This window comes from Salvelinus fontinalis, chromosome 30, assembly GCF_029448725.1.
Source record: "Salvelinus fontinalis isolate EN_2023a chromosome 30, ASM2944872v1, whole genome shotgun sequence".
In the NCBI taxonomy this organism is placed as follows: domain Eukaryota; kingdom Metazoa; phylum Chordata; class Actinopteri; order Salmoniformes; family Salmonidae; genus Salvelinus; species Salvelinus fontinalis.
The window spans coordinates 26,941,295-26,959,937 of record NC_074694.1 but is presented as its reverse complement, the minus strand read 5'-3'; the positions used below and the strand labels follow the sequence as shown (position 1 = coordinate 26,959,937).

General features: G+C 43.4%; 1 protein-coding gene and 1 pseudogene across 1 annotated transcript; one reads left to right on the top strand and one right to left on the bottom strand.

The window, feature by feature from the left end:
- Positions 1 to 2,047: 2,047 nt before the first annotated feature.
- Positions 2,048 to 4,382, bottom strand: si:dkey-21c1.1 (uncharacterized protein LOC100150256 homolog). Its single transcript, XM_055890201.1, has 3 exons — positions 3,685 to 4,382; positions 3,050 to 3,173; positions 2,048 to 2,955 (listed from the first exon to the last, which is right to left on the bottom strand). The coding sequence occupies exons 1-3, from the start codon at positions 3,699 to 3,701 to the stop codon at positions 2,719 to 2,721; spliced, it is 378 nt and encodes a 125-aa protein (XP_055746176.1). The 5' UTR covers positions 3,702 to 4,382; the 3' UTR covers positions 2,048 to 2,718.
- A 394-nt stretch (positions 4,383 to 4,776) lies between these two features.
- On the top strand, positions 4,777 to 17,840 carry LOC129828499 (archaemetzincin-2-like; annotated as a pseudogene).
- The last annotated feature ends 803 nt before the right edge of the window (positions 17,841 to 18,643 follow it).

The window sequence follows — 18,643 nt, the reverse complement described above, 5'->3', positions numbered from 1 at the left end:
AAGTTTACACTCAATTAGTATTTGGTAGCATTGCCTTTAAATTGTTTAACTTGGGTCAAATGTTTCGGGTAGCCTTCCACAAGCTTCCCACAATAAGTTAGGTGAATTTTGGCCAATTCCTCCTGACAGAGCTGGTGAAACTGAGTCAGGTTTGCAGGCCTTCTTGCTCGCACACACTTTTTCAGTTCTGCCTACAAATTTTCTATAGGGTTGAGGTCGGGGCTTTGTGATGGCCACTCCAATACCTTGACTTTTTTGTCCTTAAGCCATTTTGCCACAACTTTGGAAGTATGCTTGGGATCATTGTCCATTTGGAAGACCCATTTGCGACCAAGCTTTAACTTCCTGACTGATGTCTTGAGATGTTACTTCAATATATCCACATAATGTTCCTTCCTCGTGATGCCATCTGTTTTGTGAAGTGCACCAGTCTCTCCTGCAGCAAAGCACTCCCACAACATGATGCTGCCACCCCCATGCTTCATGGTTGGGATGGTGTTCTTCAGCTTGCAAGCCTCCCCCCTTTTCCTCCAAACATAGCGATGGTCATTATGGCCAAACAGTTCTATTTTTGTTTCATCAGACCAGAGGACATTTCTCCAGAAAGTACGATCTTTGTCCCCATGTGCAGTTGCAAACCGTAGTCTGGCTTTTTTATGGTGATTTTGGAGCAGTGGCTTCTTCCTTGCTGAGCGGCCTTTCAGGTTATGTCGATATAGGACTCGTTTTACTGTGGATATAGATACTTTTGTACCTGTTCCCTCCAGCATCTTCACAAGGTCCTTTGCTGTTGTCTGGGATTGATTTGCACTTTTCGCACCAAAGCACGTTCATCTCTAGGAGACAGAACGCATCTCCTTCCTGAGCGGTAAGACGGCTGCGTGGTCCCATGGTGTTTATACTTGTGTACTATTGTTTGTACGGGTGAACATGGTACCTTCAGGCGTTTGGAAACAGTGAGTTATAAGTGAAATAATCTGTCTGTAAACAATTGTTGGAAAAATTACTAAAATTACTAAATTACTTAGATGTCCTAACCGACTTGCCAAAACTATAGTTTGTTAACAAGACATTTGTTGAGAGGTTGAAAAACAAGTTTTAATGACTCCAACCTAAGTGTATGTAAACTTCACAATTAAACTGTACAGATCACTACTGATATCAGGGATGTCCTGATGGGGCTGCAGTTCCATTTTAATACTGGAGTAAGTGGCGTTACTGTACCCAGACATCTGTAACATAATAAAATAAATTGTCTCATAGCAATTTCAAACTGAACAAGTACATACACTGCGAAATTGTCACTTGACAGGGCTGCTTACTGCAGCCATCCTTTCTTGATTTTTCATCAACGTTAGGTATAGATTGCCCCCTTGTGTATAGTGTAGAACAGACTCCTAAGTAATCAAGCAGTGACTTTACTTGAAGAGAGGAAGAAAGTATGCTTTTTCAAAGTTTTCAAACAGGGCCAAACATTTTTCAACAAGACCAGAGATGTCAGTCTCCCACCTGTATTTTGTTGTTTACTTTCCTAGGGTGACAGGCTATAATAGTGATGACGATAAGCATTGCCAAGATGATGGAAGGATAAAGAAAAACACAGGGAAGGATAAAGGTTATTGGAGGCTGTATGAAAACAAACTCAAAGGCCCCTGCAACTCAATGTTTGTGATGGTATCTGGAAAATAGCAGAGGTATGCAAAATGTAGATTGTGTCTCGTTACAGTGAACCCACTGATCTTCCCAGACTGACCCACACTCGTGGGTCTGAGGCGTATACTATTGAGTGGTGTGGTCCGTTAAACAATGTTGTAGAGAGAAACAAAAAAATACCATTTCTATTGGAACATTCTGTAATGTTCAATTCACTCCCCTGAACAATGGAGAATGTCGCCTGTTATAGTCATAGAGAAATGTATTCTGTGCAAGTGAGTGTACTCATGGTTCCCTCTACTTTTTTCGTGGTGCGAGGATGAGCAGTTGATGGTCACTGCAGTTGCTGGAAATGCCAGTTCCACAGAAACCTGCCGACATGTGTACACAAGGACAAACTCAAACCTTTATTCTGTAAAGAACCTCGCCTTATCAGTTCAAGAAGCTTGGCAGTGTGGCTTGAAATTCTCTTTCTGGATTTCATCTAGGCCAATGTGATGATCATAGAAAGTAATCACAGAAACTAATCAACATCAACTCACACTCAGCTATGCATAGAAACAGCATGAGTACTGGGCTAGACAAGAAAATATAACAGGCAGGATAAAGTGCTTCACTTTATTAATTAGGCTACAGCAAGCACTTAGACACTCATACCGATGTCTGTCTGTAGTAGATAGCACCAGTGGCGATGATAATGTCCAACAACAACTCACTCATGTAAGGAGACCACCACAGAATAGTAGACCCCTCAGTAAAGTGCTGGAGTACATACATACTGCATATAGTAGTACCACAGTGGGTGGGCCATTGGATATGTAGGTGTGCTTTCTGTATGGCACATTTCAAGGTGTACAGCACAGGGACAATGGTATGGATTGGGTCCAGAGCCCAAAGGATCTTTACCCACATCTGCCACATCCTGAATTCCAGTAGGATGAAGTTGCTCCTGGACACAAATCTGGGGTAAGTTTATTCTAGATTTGAGCCTATGGGCAACTTCTTCCTGGATCCTACCCAGGGGCTTGTTCCAGTGGGGTAACAAGGGTCTGAGGTGGGATGAGGTCACGTAGATCCTGGTTGACCTCTGGTCTGCAGACTGCTGAAGTGGGCCTCCCTCAGGACACTGTTGATGTGGTCATAGGGGGTGTCGTTGCCATAAAGACTCAACGAGGAAATGGAAGGGTCTTCTGGCAAGGGTCTGAGGAGACCCTGGGACGTGCTGTTCTTCGTATATGTGCTACCTCCTCCCGTTGCCCTCTCAGGACTACTGATACCACTACTGCTGTCACTGCTGGATGACTGGAGCACAGAAAGAGAAAAACAGGTATGACTTACATAAAATACTTGTTGCCCAAACCATCACAAGTATGTGTGTGTGTGGGTGTTCTGTCACCTCAGAGTCCCAAACATCTTGGCCCAATTTGGACACCATGACGTGACCCTCCTGCCCCCCTCCTGACCTTTTGGCCTGGGGGTTCAGCTGGTCCCCCTCATTGTCTCCACCACGCCGCCGCTTCCTGTACACAGTGAGAGTGAGAGAGGCCAGGGAGTAAAAGTGAGAGAGTGACCATCTTAGAGAGAAAGAGAGGAAGTTTGCATTTGTGATCTGTGTGACTCAGTCAGAAGATCACGGTGCTTGCAACAACAAAGGCCATGGGTTTGATTCCCACTGGTGCCACCCACACTTCAAATGTATACTGTAAGTCCCTTTGGATAAAAGCGTCTACTAAATGGCATATATTACTAGGCCTATTTTGAGAGAGCAGGTGTATGTGTGAGAGAACACCAAGTACCCAAAATAGAGAGATAGGCGATCTCATGCACAGCCTAGTTACAGGAGCAGACGTCCTCAAATTATCAGCCATGGGTATGACAACTTATTGATCAGTACACAGGGTAGAAAACAACCAAGTGAGATATTAAACTGATATTGCGTGATCAGTTAGCCTACAAGAGAGACAAATACAGTTAGCAGTCACTGAGGTCGATAGTAATTGAATAAGGCGTTATTCTAAGAAAGAAACTCACCTGTTTTCTGTCAACATTTGGGAGACGATTGTCTATAGCTTCTTTTTAGTGAGAAAGACGTTCGTTAAGGCCCCTGCCCTGGACACGTCTGAATGAAAACAACTCCTCTCCCTGGAAGCTTTCAGCCTTGCAGAAAATCTATTATCGTACGCACAGCAGCTCTCCCCAAACTTACCGCACAAGCTCAGTCAGGGCATTCTGATCTAGCTGAATGCTAACGTTAGCTTGTTGAATAGCCTCCCTGCCCTGGTTAGCAAAGTAACAACCCTTGACTGGTTAAGTCTTAGAATTGAGCATTCACTGTCACTTTCACAGAATATGGATGCTAATTATGTCAGTAAACTAGCTTCTCTCTCAGTTAACGTTATGCAATGAAGTCTATTTCCAGTCTCTCTATGCTAGAGTTGGCTACCGTTCACCGTTGTTAGCTAGCTAACGTATAGCCTACGCTACTTTGCTAACCAGCTAGCATAGAAAACTGGCTAAACTATAACGAAACAAGCGAGAGATTCCTCCAAACCGTCAATTTAACTCGAGTGTTGATAGTCTTATTTGAGATCAGTCAAACTCTCATTCCGTCTTGGTGAAATGACAGATCCGAAAGAGGTACAGTACCAGGAACCCAAGCCAGCCCTGCTAGGAAAAAGACCCAGCTGATAGTATTTACATGACGTTTGATGACGTAACGATCTACTTGAAGCAGAAATCGACCGAATGCCATCTGCAGAATCTACAGTACGATTTGTAAATCACATGTAATACCAAATATATATTTTTAGAACTAACCCTCATTGTTCTATCTACCTGGGTCACCGAAGAAAAATGATTGTGTCATTTTGTGTTGTATGTGTTACTGGTGGTTGCAAAAGTTGACATTTAGAAGTTATTTTTATTCCTCCACCAGTTCTGGAATTATAGGGGCCATAATTCGATTTGTGCGTATCTGAATTATTTGATTTTTGCATAGTGCAGCTTTAAAGACAATTGACAAAAACAAAAAAGTCAGGAGGCGTTCCCAGCTAGCACATTTGGTTCCTTGGAAGTTGTGGGAACTTATGTTTTTTGTTTCACGTTGGTTGTGGGAACGTCGTCATGCATTTCCTGACTGGTAAAACCAACATATTTTTTAAACATTCTGAGCACAGAAGTGAACATTTTGTCTGGGATTTTTTTTTCAGTTGCAGGAAGGGTCGGAGAACGTTTTACTCTGGTTCCTTGAAAGTTTTCCCTGGAGGTTTTATTAGCGCTCTGAGAACGGGTATTATAGGTTATTTGGAGATTTATAACTTCCCTAAACATTTTATTGAATGTTTCAATAAGCCTTTTAATAACACTGCTATCTTATTTTGGGCTAACTCCAAGCATAGATAGGACCAATGGAAATTAATTTCCTTATGCATGAATAATGCAAACACATTTATTGCGACCCTGCATCAATCTTCTGTTCTGTATCCCTGGAATTAGTCCACTTAAAAAGGTCATACAAAAAGTTTTGTAGTGATTCCTATATTGTTGATGTAAGGAATATTTCTTGGTCTGTGGTGTGTAATGAGGAGCAAACCGATGCTGCGCTTCACACATTTATGAAATTGCTTATTCCAGTTACTAACAAGCATGCACTCATTAAGAAAATTATTAAAAACGGTTAAATCCCTGTGGATTGATGAGGAATTGAAAAATTGTATGGTTGCGAAGGATGAGGCAAAATGAATGACAAATAAGTCTGGCTGCACAACCGATTGGCAAACATATTGCAAATTAAGAAATCCTGTGACTAAACAGAATAAAAGAAGAAGAAACTACACTAACAAAGATAAATTACATAAAGAATGATAGTAAAACAACTTGAGCAACTTAAATGACATTGTTGGAAAAAGGTCAAACTCAGCTCCATCATTCATTGAATCAGATGGCTCATTCATCACAAAACTGATTGATATTACCAACAACTTTAATTTAAAAAAAATTCATTGGCAAGATTAGCAAACTTAGGCATGACGTGCCAGCAACAAACGTTGTCACTACACATTCCCCTCAGGAGACAGAAAATATTTGGCATTGGTCCTCAGATCCTCAAAAAGTTCTACAGCTGCACCATCGAGAGCATCCTGACTGATTGCATCACCAGGCGGTGTCAGAGGAAGGCCCTAAAAAAATTGCCAAAGACTCCAGCCACCTTAGTCATAGACTGTTCTCTCTGCTACTGCATGGCAAGCGCAAGTCTAGGTCCTAAAGGCTTCTTGACAGCTTCTACCCTCCCATTCCCATTTTTATGCTACTGCTACTCTCCGTTTATTATCCTTGCATAGTCACTTTACCTCTATCTACATGTACATATTACCTCAATTACCTCAACTAACCTGTGCCCCCACACATTGACTCTGTACCGGTACCCAAAATATTTTTCTTAAAACTGCATTGTTGGTTAAGGGCTTGTAATTAAGCATTTCACTGTAACGTCTACACGTGTTGTATTTGGCGCATGTGACAAATACAATTTGATTGTAATTTTGAATTCCATAAAGTGAGCATGGAAGAGGTGAAAAAATTGTTGTCTATAGACAATGACAAGCCACCGGGGTCTGACAACTTTGATAGAAAATTACTGAGGATAATAGCAGATGAAATTGCCTACTAGAAAGTGTGTGCCCCCAGGCCTGGAGGGAAGCAAAAGTGATTTCGCTACCTAAGAATAGCCCCCATTACTGGCTTAAATAGCCGACCAAGCAGCCTTTTACCAACCCTTAGCAACCTTTGGAAAAAATTGTGTTTGACCAGATACAATGCTATTTTACAGTTATCTCACCTCATTTGCTCACATTGTATATAGACTTATTTTTCTACTGTATTATTGACTGTATGTTTGTTTTACTCCATGTGTAACTCTGTGTTGTTGTATGTGTTGAACTGCTTTGCTTTATCTTGGCCAGGTCGCAATTGTAAATGAGAGCTTGTTCTCAACTTGCCTACCTGGTTAAATAAAGGTGAAATAAAATAAATAAAATAAAATAAAAAAATGGAAGCCTCTCCGACATAATCCAGGTAGAATCAGGAATTCCCCAGGGCAGTTGTCTAGGCCCCTTACTTTTTTCAATCTTTACAAACGACATGCCAATGGCAGAAAGAGGAGGAAGGGAAGCACTACTAAGGTACACAATAGAACATTTTGGTAGACAGAAGGTAAAAAAGGAGGACCAAGGCACTCTTCATATAATTAATTAAAATGCCTTTATTTGTATGACATGGTCAATAGAAACAAAGTTTAAAAAATCTGACGCGTTTCGGCTGCATGGCCTTCGTCAGGGAGTACAAAGAAATAATACAATGTCCTCTTTTGAACAGCTTTTCCAATTAGCCCTAATTTGAAGAGGGAGTAGTTACAAAATTGATTGGACACACCTAGTAAGCAATACTATACACATTAAAAAGTGAAATACAGTAGCTATGTTATCAAAAAATTTAACTCCAAGCTATAAGTATCAGAACCCCTAGAAAGGCAGTTCTAACCTTAAATATGACTGGGAGAAGTGTCAAGAATAAGAAAGCAATATATTCCATATTGCACTAGAACACAGCAAACATGAACAACAACAGTCTAAACATAGATGAGGGCAATTGAGCAAAATGTCCACTAGATGACAGCAAATGAGGCCTCACCTCCTGGTTACACTAGTGACCATATCCCCCGTGCATCCCGCAAAGGCGGAGGTGTTGCTAACATCTACGATAGCAAATTTCAATTTACAAAAAAAAATATGGCGTTTTCGTCTTTTGAGCTTCTAGTCATGAAATCTATGCAGCCTACTCAATCACTTTTTATAGCTACTGTTTACAGGCCTCCTGGGCCATATACAGCGTTCCTCTCTGAGTTTCCTGAATTCCTATCAGACCTTGTAGTCATAGCAGATCATATTCTAATTTTTGGTGATTTTAATATTCACATGGAGAAGTCCACAGACCCACTCCAAAAGTCTTTCGGAGCCATCATCGACTCAGTGGGTTTTGTCCAACATGTCTCTGGACCTACTCACTGCCACAGTCATACTCTGGACCTAGTTTTGTCCCATGGAATAAATGTTGTAGATCTTAATGTTTTTCCACATAATCCTGGACTATCGGACCACCATTTTATTACGTTTGCAATCGCAACAAATAATCTGCTCAGACCCCAACCAAGGAGCATCAAAAGTCGTGCTATAAATTCTCAGACAACACAAAAATTCCTTGATGCCCTTCCAGACTCCTTCTGCCTACCCAAGGACGTCAGAGGACAAAAATCAGTTAACCACTTAACTGAGGAACTCAATTTAACCTTGCGCAATACCCTAGATGCAGTTGCACCCCTAAAAACGAAAAACATTTGTCATAAGAAACTAGCTCCCTGGTATACAGAAAATACCCGAGCTTTGAAGCAAGCTTCCAGGAAATTGGAACGGAAATGGCGCCACACAAAACTGGAAGTCTTCCGACTAGCTTGGAAAGACAGTACCGTGCAGTACCGAAGAGCCCTCACTGCTGCTCGATCATCCTACTTTTCCAACTTAATCGAGGAAAATAAGAACAATCCAAAATTTCTTTTTGATACTGTTGCAAAGCTAACTAAAAAGCAGCATTCCCCAAGAGAGGATGGCTTTCACTTCAGCAGTAATAAATTCATGAACTTCTTTGAGGAAAAGATCATGACCATTAGAAAGCAAATTACGGACTCCTCTTTGAATCTGCGTATTCCTCCAGGGCTTAGCTGTCCTGGATCTGCACAGCTCTGCGAGGGCCTGGGATCGGGAGAGACACTTAAGTGTTTTAGTACTATATCTCTTGACACAATGATGAAAATAATCATGGCCTCTAAACCTTCAAGCTGCATACTGGATCCTATTCCTACTAAACTGCTGAAGGAGCTGCTTCCTGTGCTTGGCCCTCCTATGTTGAACATAATAAACAGCTCTCTATCCACCGGATGTGTACCAAACTCACTAAAAGTGGCAGTGATAAAGCCTCTCTTGAAAAAGCCAAACCTTGACCCGGAAAATATAAAAAACTATCGGCCTATATCGAATCTTCCATTCCTCTCAAAAATTTTAGAAAAAGCTGTTGCGCAGCAACTCACTGCCTTTCTGAAGACAAACAATGTATACGAAATGCTTCAGTCTGGTTTTAGACCCCATCATAGCACTGAGACTGCACTTGTGAAGGTGGTAAATGACCTTTTAATGGCGTCAGACCGAGGCTCTGCATCTGTCCTCGTGCTACTGGACCTTAGTGCTGCCTTTGACACCATCGATCACCACATTCTTTTGGAGAGACTGGAAACCCAAATTGGTCTACACGGACAAGTTCTGGCCTGGTTTAGATCTTACCTGTCGGAAAGATATCAGTTTGTCTCTGTGAATGGTCTGTCCTCTGACAAATCAAATGTACATTTCGGTGTTCCTCAAGGTTCCGTTTTAGGACCACTATTGTTTTCACTATATATTTTACCTCTTGGGGATGTTATTCGAAAACATAATGTTAACTTTCACTGCTATGCGGATGACACTCAGCTGTACATTTCAATGAAACATGGTGAAGCCCCAAAATTGCCCTCGCTAGAAGCCTGTGTTTCAGACATAAGGAAGTGGATGGCTGAAAACTTTCTACTTTTAAACTCGGACAAAACAGAGATGCTTGTTCTAGGTCCCAAGAAACAAAGAGATCTTCTGTTAAATCTGACAATTAATCTTGATGGTTGTAAAGTCGTCTCAAATAAAACTGTGAAGGACCTCGGCGTTACTCTTGACCCTGATCTCTCTTTTGACGAACATATCAAGACTGTTTCAAGGACAGCTTTTTTCCATCTACGTAACATTGCAAAAATCAGAAATGTTCTGTCCAAAAATGATGCAGAAAAATTAATCCATGCATTTGTTACTTCTAGGTTAGACTACTGCAATGCTCTACTTTCCGGCTACCCGGATAAAGCACTAAATAAACTTCAGTTAGTGCTAAATACGGCTGCTAGAATCCTGACTAGAACCAAGAAATTTGATCATATTACTCCAGTGCTAGCTTCCCTACACTGGCTTCCCGTTAAGGCAAGGGCTGATTTCAAGGTTTTACTGTTAACCTATAAAGCGTTACATGGGCTTGCTCCTACCTATCTTTCCGAGTTGGTCCTGCCGTACATACCTACACGTACGCTACGGTCACAAGACGCAGGCCTCCTAATTGTCCCTAAAATTTCTAAGCAAACAGCTGGAGGCAGGGCTTTCTCCTATAGATCTCCATTTTTATGGAACAGTCTGCCTACCCATGTGAGAGACGCAGACTCGGTCTCAACCTTTAAGTCTTTACTGAAGACTTATCTCTTCAGTAGGTCATATGATTGAGTGTAGTCTGGCCCAGGAGTGTGAAGGTGAACGGAAAGGCTCTGGAGCAACGAACCACCCTTGCTGTCTCTCCAGGGCCGGTTCCCCTCTCTCCACTGGGATTCTCTGCCTCTAACCCTGTTACTGGGGCTGAGTCACTGGCTTGCTGGTGCTCTTTCATGCCGTCCCTAGGAGGGGTGCGTCACTTGAGTGGGTTGAGTTACTGACGGGTTGAGTTACTGACGTGAACTTCCTGTCTGGGTTGGCGCCCCCCCTTGGTTGTGCTGTGGTGGTTGTGCTGTGGTGGAGACCTTTGTCGGCCTTGTCTCAGGATTGTAAGTTGGTGGTTGAGGATATCCCTCTAGTGGTGTGGGGGCTGTGCTTTGGCAGAGTGGGTGGGGTTATATCCTTCCTGTTTGGCCCTGTCCGGGGGTTTCTTCGGATGGGGCCACAGTGTCTCCTGACCGCTCCTGTCTCAGCCTCCAGTATTTATGCTGCAGTAGTTTATGTGTCGGGGGGCTGGGGTCAGTTGGTTATACCTGGAGTACTTCTCCTGTCTTATCCAGTGTCCTGTGTGAATTTAAGTATGCTCTCTCTAATTCTCTCGTTCTCTCTTTCTCTCTGAGAACCTGAGCCCTAGGACCATACGTCAGGACTACCGGGCATGCTGACACCTTGCTGTCCCCAGTCCGCCCGGCCTTGCTGCTATTCCAGTTTCAACTGTTTCTGCCTGCGGTTACGAAACCCCTACCTGTCCCAGACCTGCTGTTTTCAACTCTTAATGATCGGCTATGAAAAGCCAACTGAGATTTATTCCTGATTATTATTTGACCATGCTTGTCATTTATGAACATTTTGAAAATCTTGGCTCTCTCTAATTTTCTCCTTCTCTCTTTCTCTCGGAGGACCTGAGCCCTAGGACCATACGTCGGGACTACCGGCCGTGGTGACTCCTTGCTGCCCCCAGTCCGCCTGGCCTTGCTGCTATTCCAGTTTCAACTCTTCTGCCTGCGGTTATGGAACCCCTACCTGTCCCAGACCTGCTGTTTTCAACTCTTAATGATCGGCTATGAAAAGCCAACTGAGATTTATTCCTGATTATTATTTGACCATGCTTGTCATTTATGAACATTTTGAAAATCTTGGCTCTCTCTAATTTTCTCCTTCTCTCTTTCTCTCGGAGGACCTGAGCCCTAGGACCATACGTCGGGACTACCGGCCGTGGTGACTCCTTGCTGCCCCCAGTCCGCCTGGCCTTGCTGCTATTCCAGTTTCAACTCTTCTGCCTGCGGTTATGGAACCCCTACCTGTCCCAGACCTGCTGTTTTCAACTCTTAATGATCGGCTATGAAAAGCCAACTGAGATTTATTCCTGATTATTATTTGACCATGCTTGTCATTTATGAACATTTTGAAAATCTTGGCTCTCTCTAATTTTCTCCTTCTCTCTTTCTTTCTCTCGGAGGACCTGGGCCCTAGGACCATGCGTCGGGACTGCCGCCCGTGGTGACTCCTTGCTGTCCCCAGTCCGCCTGGCCTTGCTGCTATTCCAGTTTCAGCTGTTCTGCCTGCGGTTATGGAACCGCCACCTGTCCCAGACCTGTTGTTTTTCAACTCTTAATGATCAGCTATGAAAAGCCAACTGAAAATTATTCATGATTATTATTTGACCATGCTTGTCACTTATGAACATTTTTGAACATCTTGGCATAGTTCTGTTATAATCTCCACCCGGCACAGCCAGAAGAGGACTGGCCACCCCTCATAGCCTGGTTCCTCTCTAGGTTTCTTCCTAGGTTTTGGCCTTTCTAGGGAGTTTTTCCTAGCCACCGTGCTTCTACACCTGCATTCTAGCTGTTTGGGGTTTTAGGCTGGGTTTCTGTACAGCACTTCGAGATATTATCTGATGTACGAAGGGCTATATAAAATAAAATTGATTGATTGATTGATTGAAATGGACCTATCACGACCCTACAGGAAGGGTGAGAAATCCATATCTTCATTTAAACCAGGGTACTTAGTGGCCTGTAGTTTGTAAATCCAAAAACCTTCCCTTTGGTTTAACTGTTTAAGACTGTCCCCTTTTCTAATAGAGGCCGGAACATGCTCAATACCCATAGCTTGTAGGGTTGGCAGGGCAGGGTTGCCATGGTGTAAGGACTTGTAGTGCCTTGCCATGGGGTAGTCTTCATTGCCTACCCGTATGGCGTACTTGTGTTCCGCTAAGCGGTCTTGAAGGCGTCTCTTTGTCCGTCCAATGTAGAACACCTTGCACTGTGGACATTCCAATCTATAGATGACATGAGTGGTTTTGCAGTTAATGAAATGCTTAACTTAATACTCCATTTTATAAGCTGTGTCCACCAAATACGTTTTCTGTGCAATATTGCTGCAATGGTTGCACTGGTTACATTTAAAAGAGCCCTTGGGTTTGTGGTCAAGCCATGTTTTTTGAGAGTCACCAAAAGATAGCTGTGGACTAATTTGTCATTTAGGGTAGGACATCTCTTAAAGCTTATGAGTAAGCTTTGAGTAAAGCCTCTTAAAGCCATACAAGTGTCTATGTATGCGGATAACTCATCACTATACACGTCAGCTACTACAGCAACTGAAATGACTGCAACATTTAACAAAGAGCTGCAGTCAGTTTCAGAGTGGGTGGCAAGGAATAGGTCAGTCCTAAATATTTCTAAAACTTAAAGCATTGTATTTGGGACAAATCATTCACTAAACCCTAAACCTCAACTAAATCATGTAATAAATAATGTGAAAGGTGACTAAACAGCTTGGAGTAACCCTGGATTGTAAACTGTCATGGTCAAAACATATTGATACAACAGTAGCAAAAATAGGGAGAAGTCTGTCCATAATAAAGCGCTGCTCTACCTTCTTAACAGCACAATCAACAAGGCAGATCCTACAAGTCCTAGTTTGGTTCGCACATGGACTACTGTTCAGTCGTTTGGTCTGGTGCCACAAAAAGTGACTTTTTGCAATTGGCTCAGAACAAGGCAGCACAGCTGGCCCTTGGATGTACAGAGAGAGCTAAAAAATAATATGAATGTCAATCTCTCCTGGCTCAAATTGGAGGAGAGATTGACTTGTATTTATGAGAGGTATTGAAATGTTGAATGATTGAGCTGTCTGTTTGAACTACTAGCGCACAGCTCGGCTAGTCCAGAACAGACTATGGAAGGCGCACAGTACTACATAGAGCCATGACCACATGGAACTCTATTCCTTGACAGCAGCCAATGAGGATCCATAATAAATACAAATACTGCACCACCAGGGTGGAACAAGCATGCCATGTTTTTTTATGCATACAAAGCTGTTCATTTTAGTGTATTCAACCATACCCATTTCAAAAGGAAACAAGCACTCATTAGTGGCCGATTAGTGGGCGCAGCCAACACACTTAACAATATAGGAGGATAGAGAGAGTTTTGTCGATGCTGAGAACGAAATGTTCTCTGTACGTTACTAAGGTGTTCTTTTGGTTTTATGGAACAATTTCTTAACGTTCTCAGAACAATTTGGGAACATATCTTTTTATTTTATTTTTTTATTTATTTTTTTTACCCCCTTTTCTCCCCAATTTTCGTGGTATCCAATCGCTAGTAATTACTATCTTGTCTCATCGCTACAACTCCCGTACGGGCTCGGGAGAGACGAAGGTCGAAAGCCATGCGTCCTCCGAAGCACAACCCAACCTAGCCGCACTGCTTCTTTAACACAGCGCGCCTCCAACCCGGAAGCCAGCCGCACCAATGTGTCGGAGGAAACACCGTGTACCTGTCCCCCTTGGTTAGCGCACACTGCGCCCGGCCCGCCACAGGAGTCGCTGGAGCGCGATGAGACAAGGATATCCCTACCGGCCAAACCCACCCTACCCCGGACGACGCTAGCCCAATTGTGCGTCGCCCCACGGACCTCCCGGTCGCGGCCGGCTGCGACAGAGCCTGGGCGCGAACCCAGAGACTCTGGTGGCGCAGTTAGCACTGCGATGCAGTGCCCTAGACCACTGCGCCACCCGGGAGGCCAGTGGGAACATATCTTTAAGTAGAACCATGAGGAAACCTGTAGGAAACGTTACGCTGAAGTACTGAGATTCCCACAGAAGAATGTTGTTTCTTAATGTTCTCTGAAATTTTTGAGAGCATCCCCAATGTCAAACCAGTTGGAGAACATTACCAACATTGAAAGTAAATGTAACCATGTTTGAACCTTTAGGAAACGTTCTGTTAAAATAATGTAAAATTCCTTAAATGTACTGAGAATGTTCCAAAGCCAAGCAAACTATCCTGCAACATTCAGAGAAAGTTGTGGGAAGGTTGTATGCAAAATAACCATAGGACAACCAAACTCTCACCAAGCTCGGAGAAACATATGGTTCTCAGAACGTTATGTTTCAGCTGGGTTTAGTTTCTGTTGTCTGAGCCCCACATTTTGTCACGACTTCCGCCGAAGTTAGTGCCTCTCCTTGTTCGGGCGGCGTTTGGTGGTCAACGTCACCGGTTTTCTAGCCGCCACCGATCTACGTTTCATTGTCCATTTGTTTTGTCTTTATTGTACACACCTGGTTTCCATTACATTATTATTTATTCCCTATTTAACCCTCTGGTTCCCACATGGTTTTGTGCGTGTTTGTTCTGTGTTTAGCTGTCGCTAATATTTTGTGAGCTGGATTGTTTTCCCTGCGTGGAATTTATTTTGTTGTCGTCTTGAGTAAAAGTCCATTATTACTCATCCTCTGTGTCCTGCGCCTGACTCCGTCCCACCTGCTGCACATCGACCCTTTACACATATAAGGTGGGTCTTACCTGTGCAGTCTTAGTCTCACTTGTCGCTGTGCCATACAAGGCTCTGGAAGATGCTCTAAAGTACAAATATTAAACATCCTTCTCAAACCCTAACCCTAACCAATGCCATTAGGAGGGAGGTACAGTGTCTAGGCCTTTAGGTCAACTTCATCCTACTCTAACTTCACCTTGCGTCACACCTGTGTCCTCTCCTCACCTCCACCTGGCTGCTCCACAGATGCAGGTGATCCAGCACCCCCGGAGACACTTTGCACCGCCCTTGTGTCCAGCCGCTGTGACCTGAGTTATCGCTACTGTAAGTACAGCCGACAAGAGCGGAGGCTCCTGGAGGAGGGTCTCCATCCGGGGGACGGGTCCTGGTTCCGGCTCATCACTGTGTACTCCGACTCGGACTGGATCCCCTCGCACACAGAGGAGCCGCTGGACTTCTAGTTTCTATAGCAACCCCTACCGCAGCACGCCCATCAAGGGTCACAGTACTATCTACACATAGACCATCGGTAGGTGGGTCCACAATCTCTCTCTGTCTTTGTCGTCTCTCAAGCCCTATGGCCTAATACTGTACAGGGATACAGTTTCCCTGCAGTGGCAAGATCCTTTGAAAGTAACAGTGAATCAGATGCCATAAGCTGGCGCACCATGTACAACAAACTAATTAGTGTGTGATTGAGCTGACCACTACTATTGAGCCACACACAGCAGCTACTGTAAGTGACTGGATAGGGCATACACTACCAGTGGATCTCCTAGTTTTTCTTTCCTTCTGAGCCAGGCACAAAGACCACAGAAACAGCATTCAGGGCTACAGTACAAACACCAGAATGTTCCATTGAACCCATTTTACAGAGCTATGTGGGAGAGGATATGCAAGGTTAAACATTGAGTGGTACCATTCAGTTGATGTCACCCATTTGTGGGTTATTTCACAGGTTCCTATGGGGAGGGAGAGACAGGCCAGTACGTGGAGTGGCTGAGGGACTACTGCCAGGCCTTCTTTTGGGCTGATGGTTTAGCTATTGCCTCCGGTGACCACTACCGCCATGGTCTGTGCATTCAGGGTCAACTGCAGTTCACGCAACCTACAGATCCACACAGGTGAGAGAAACCACCTCATGGCATACCCAGGGGCATGGGCCAGGGTTCCCCTTTGGGGATGTTTCCAGGTGCTATGGCCCCCAAAGGGTCACTTTGAGTACAAAATATACTGAAATAAATTAACCTTTGTCATATCCTCACATGGTCTCTCTTATCATTGCTATGCGGATGACACTCACCTACTCTACTCCTTCCCGCCTTCATACACCCAGGTGGCAACACGCATCTCTGTGTGCCTGGCAGACATCTCAGCTTGGATGTCAGCCCACAACCTCAAGCTCAACCTTGACAAAATGGAGCTGCTCTTCCTCCCGGGAAAGGCCTGCCCACTCCAAGACCTCTCCACCATGGTTGATAACTCCACATAGTGATGGGGAAACGAAGCTTCCTGAAGCATTGAGGTTTTCCAGCCAAGTGTGTCGAAAATAGGTTCATTGTTCAAGGCTTTAATCAATCAACACAGTGTACACTAGTGGCACCTGCTGGTCAAAATAATTTAGAGTAGCCAAATTATTATAATGACTTACCACACCCCGTAGCGTGTGCGCAGCATAGTCTCTTTGTCTTCTACCAAACCAATACCAATCAGGTGGTTGTTAGACTAAACAAATCTCCAGAGGTCATTGATCACGTGCTTCTGATAAAGTGATACAGCCATCGGAACACTGCTTCTAAGTACACTGCTTTGCGTGCCCTGGAGCTCCGGCATAAGAGGTAACATCGCTAAATCAGAGTGCAAAGAAACTTAGCATGACCCTGGACAACATCCTTTAGTTCTCTGCAAACATCAAAGCAGTGAGTCGCTCTTGCTGGTTAATGCGCTACAACAGGTGTATTCAACTCTTACCTTACAAGGTCCAGAGCTTGCTCGTTTTCTTTTCTACCTGATACTAAATTTCACCCACCTGGTGTCCCAGGTCAAAATAAGTCCCTGATTGGGGGGAACATCAAAACCCTGCAGTTTATCCAGAATGCCACAGCCTGCCTGGTGTTCAACCTTAAGTTCTCCCATGTCACTACACTCCTTTGAGGTGGAGTAATTACAGATCCTGGAGCATTGACAGGTTTTTCACTTTGTCAGCTTGTGGATTTGAACTGACGACCATTCGGTTACTGGACCAATGCTCTAACAGCTAGGCTGCTTGCTGCTTCCACATGTATACCTATTCCTACCCTATGTTTGCCTACATACAGTCACCCATGAGATGGGGCAAATCTTTGGGGTGAAGCAATGCCAGTGGCTGCAGTGTGTCATGCAGGGCTCCAACCACCTGGAGGAGTCAGACACCCAGCCCCTGGACCCCTGCCCACTCTGCCTCCGCAAGGTAAGCACATAATTTGCGTAAACTTTGATACACTACTATATTCTGTAGCCTGGTTGCAAGTCTATTTCCCATGGTACAGTATAATGGGTTGACTTGTCTCTCTCAGGCCTTGCTGCGATGGATAGAGGAGGAGGGAGCAGCTAGCCATGAACACCTCACTGTCTCCCAGTCTGACTCTGAGCCCCATTGTCCCAAACCCACCATGGCCTTCCAGACCTCCAGACAGTGGCATATTTACCTCTAGATTCTAGAATGGTCACACTGCGGAAATAGATATGACTGATGAATGTACACAAGGATGAGATGAAGATCCTAGAACGTAAATTTCTATTCAAAGTACTTTACACATTGTGATATGTTTTATTTGTACAAAAATATCATGACTCATGTTATTTAATTGTCTAGAAAACAAACAGTTAAGATTCAAAAGTAAATACAATAATGTCATGATTTGTCATTCTCCTGCACTATAAAAAAAATACCAAATGCTTAATCAGCGTTATTCTGCCAGTTGAGTGGACTTCAAATGGATAAGCATTTGAGCAAATGTGTTAAAGAACAGATGCCCCTAAAAAGCAACTTCTCATTTGAAAATTGCCTATGTTTCATCTATATGTGTCAAAAACATTTATTCTAGTGTCATGATTGACTACAAAGTGTAAATAGGATAAGTTTGGTCATAAAGTAAGTCTCATCCAAAACTGAGCTTTGCGAGATAGGAAAAAATAGTATGTCACAGAAGAAAGGGTACGTAACAGTTTTCTGTGGATTGTGTTTATTTTAATTCTGTTTACAGTTGACAGTACCCAAATAATTTTCAATTCAGAGTGTAGCTGCAAGTGATCTGATCATAATGCCCATGGTCTATTTGGTTTGACATTTGATATCCCTATGGAGCTAGCAAATTACACAGTGTACATGGGACAATATTTTACAAGGTCAGTAGCTCCAGATTTCAATGACTTAACCTCAAACCAACTAGAAATTGTAGAAATTCATATACAAATATTGAAAGCATTTAATGAGACAGCAAAATATGTGCAACATGAAAATGTTGTCCCATTTACATTGTGTCATTTATTGACCGTCGCTAACTATTCCCAGAGATGGGCTATCCAAAGTCAAACCAATTTTGCTATGGTCGCATACCAACCAGCTGAAGCTAATTGTCTAAATAATTTAGCTAACTTTTCCCACCTGTGAACACACAAGAGACATCCACGTCAAATCATGTCCCACGTTTCAAATTCAGTCATGGCTGCTATCATTTCTTAATTAGCCAAATCTTAAACGTGGCCAAATCAGGAAGAGCAGTCACCCTTTAAACTTTGTTCACTCAACAAACTCGAAGTGAGCTGAATTTTAAAAAATT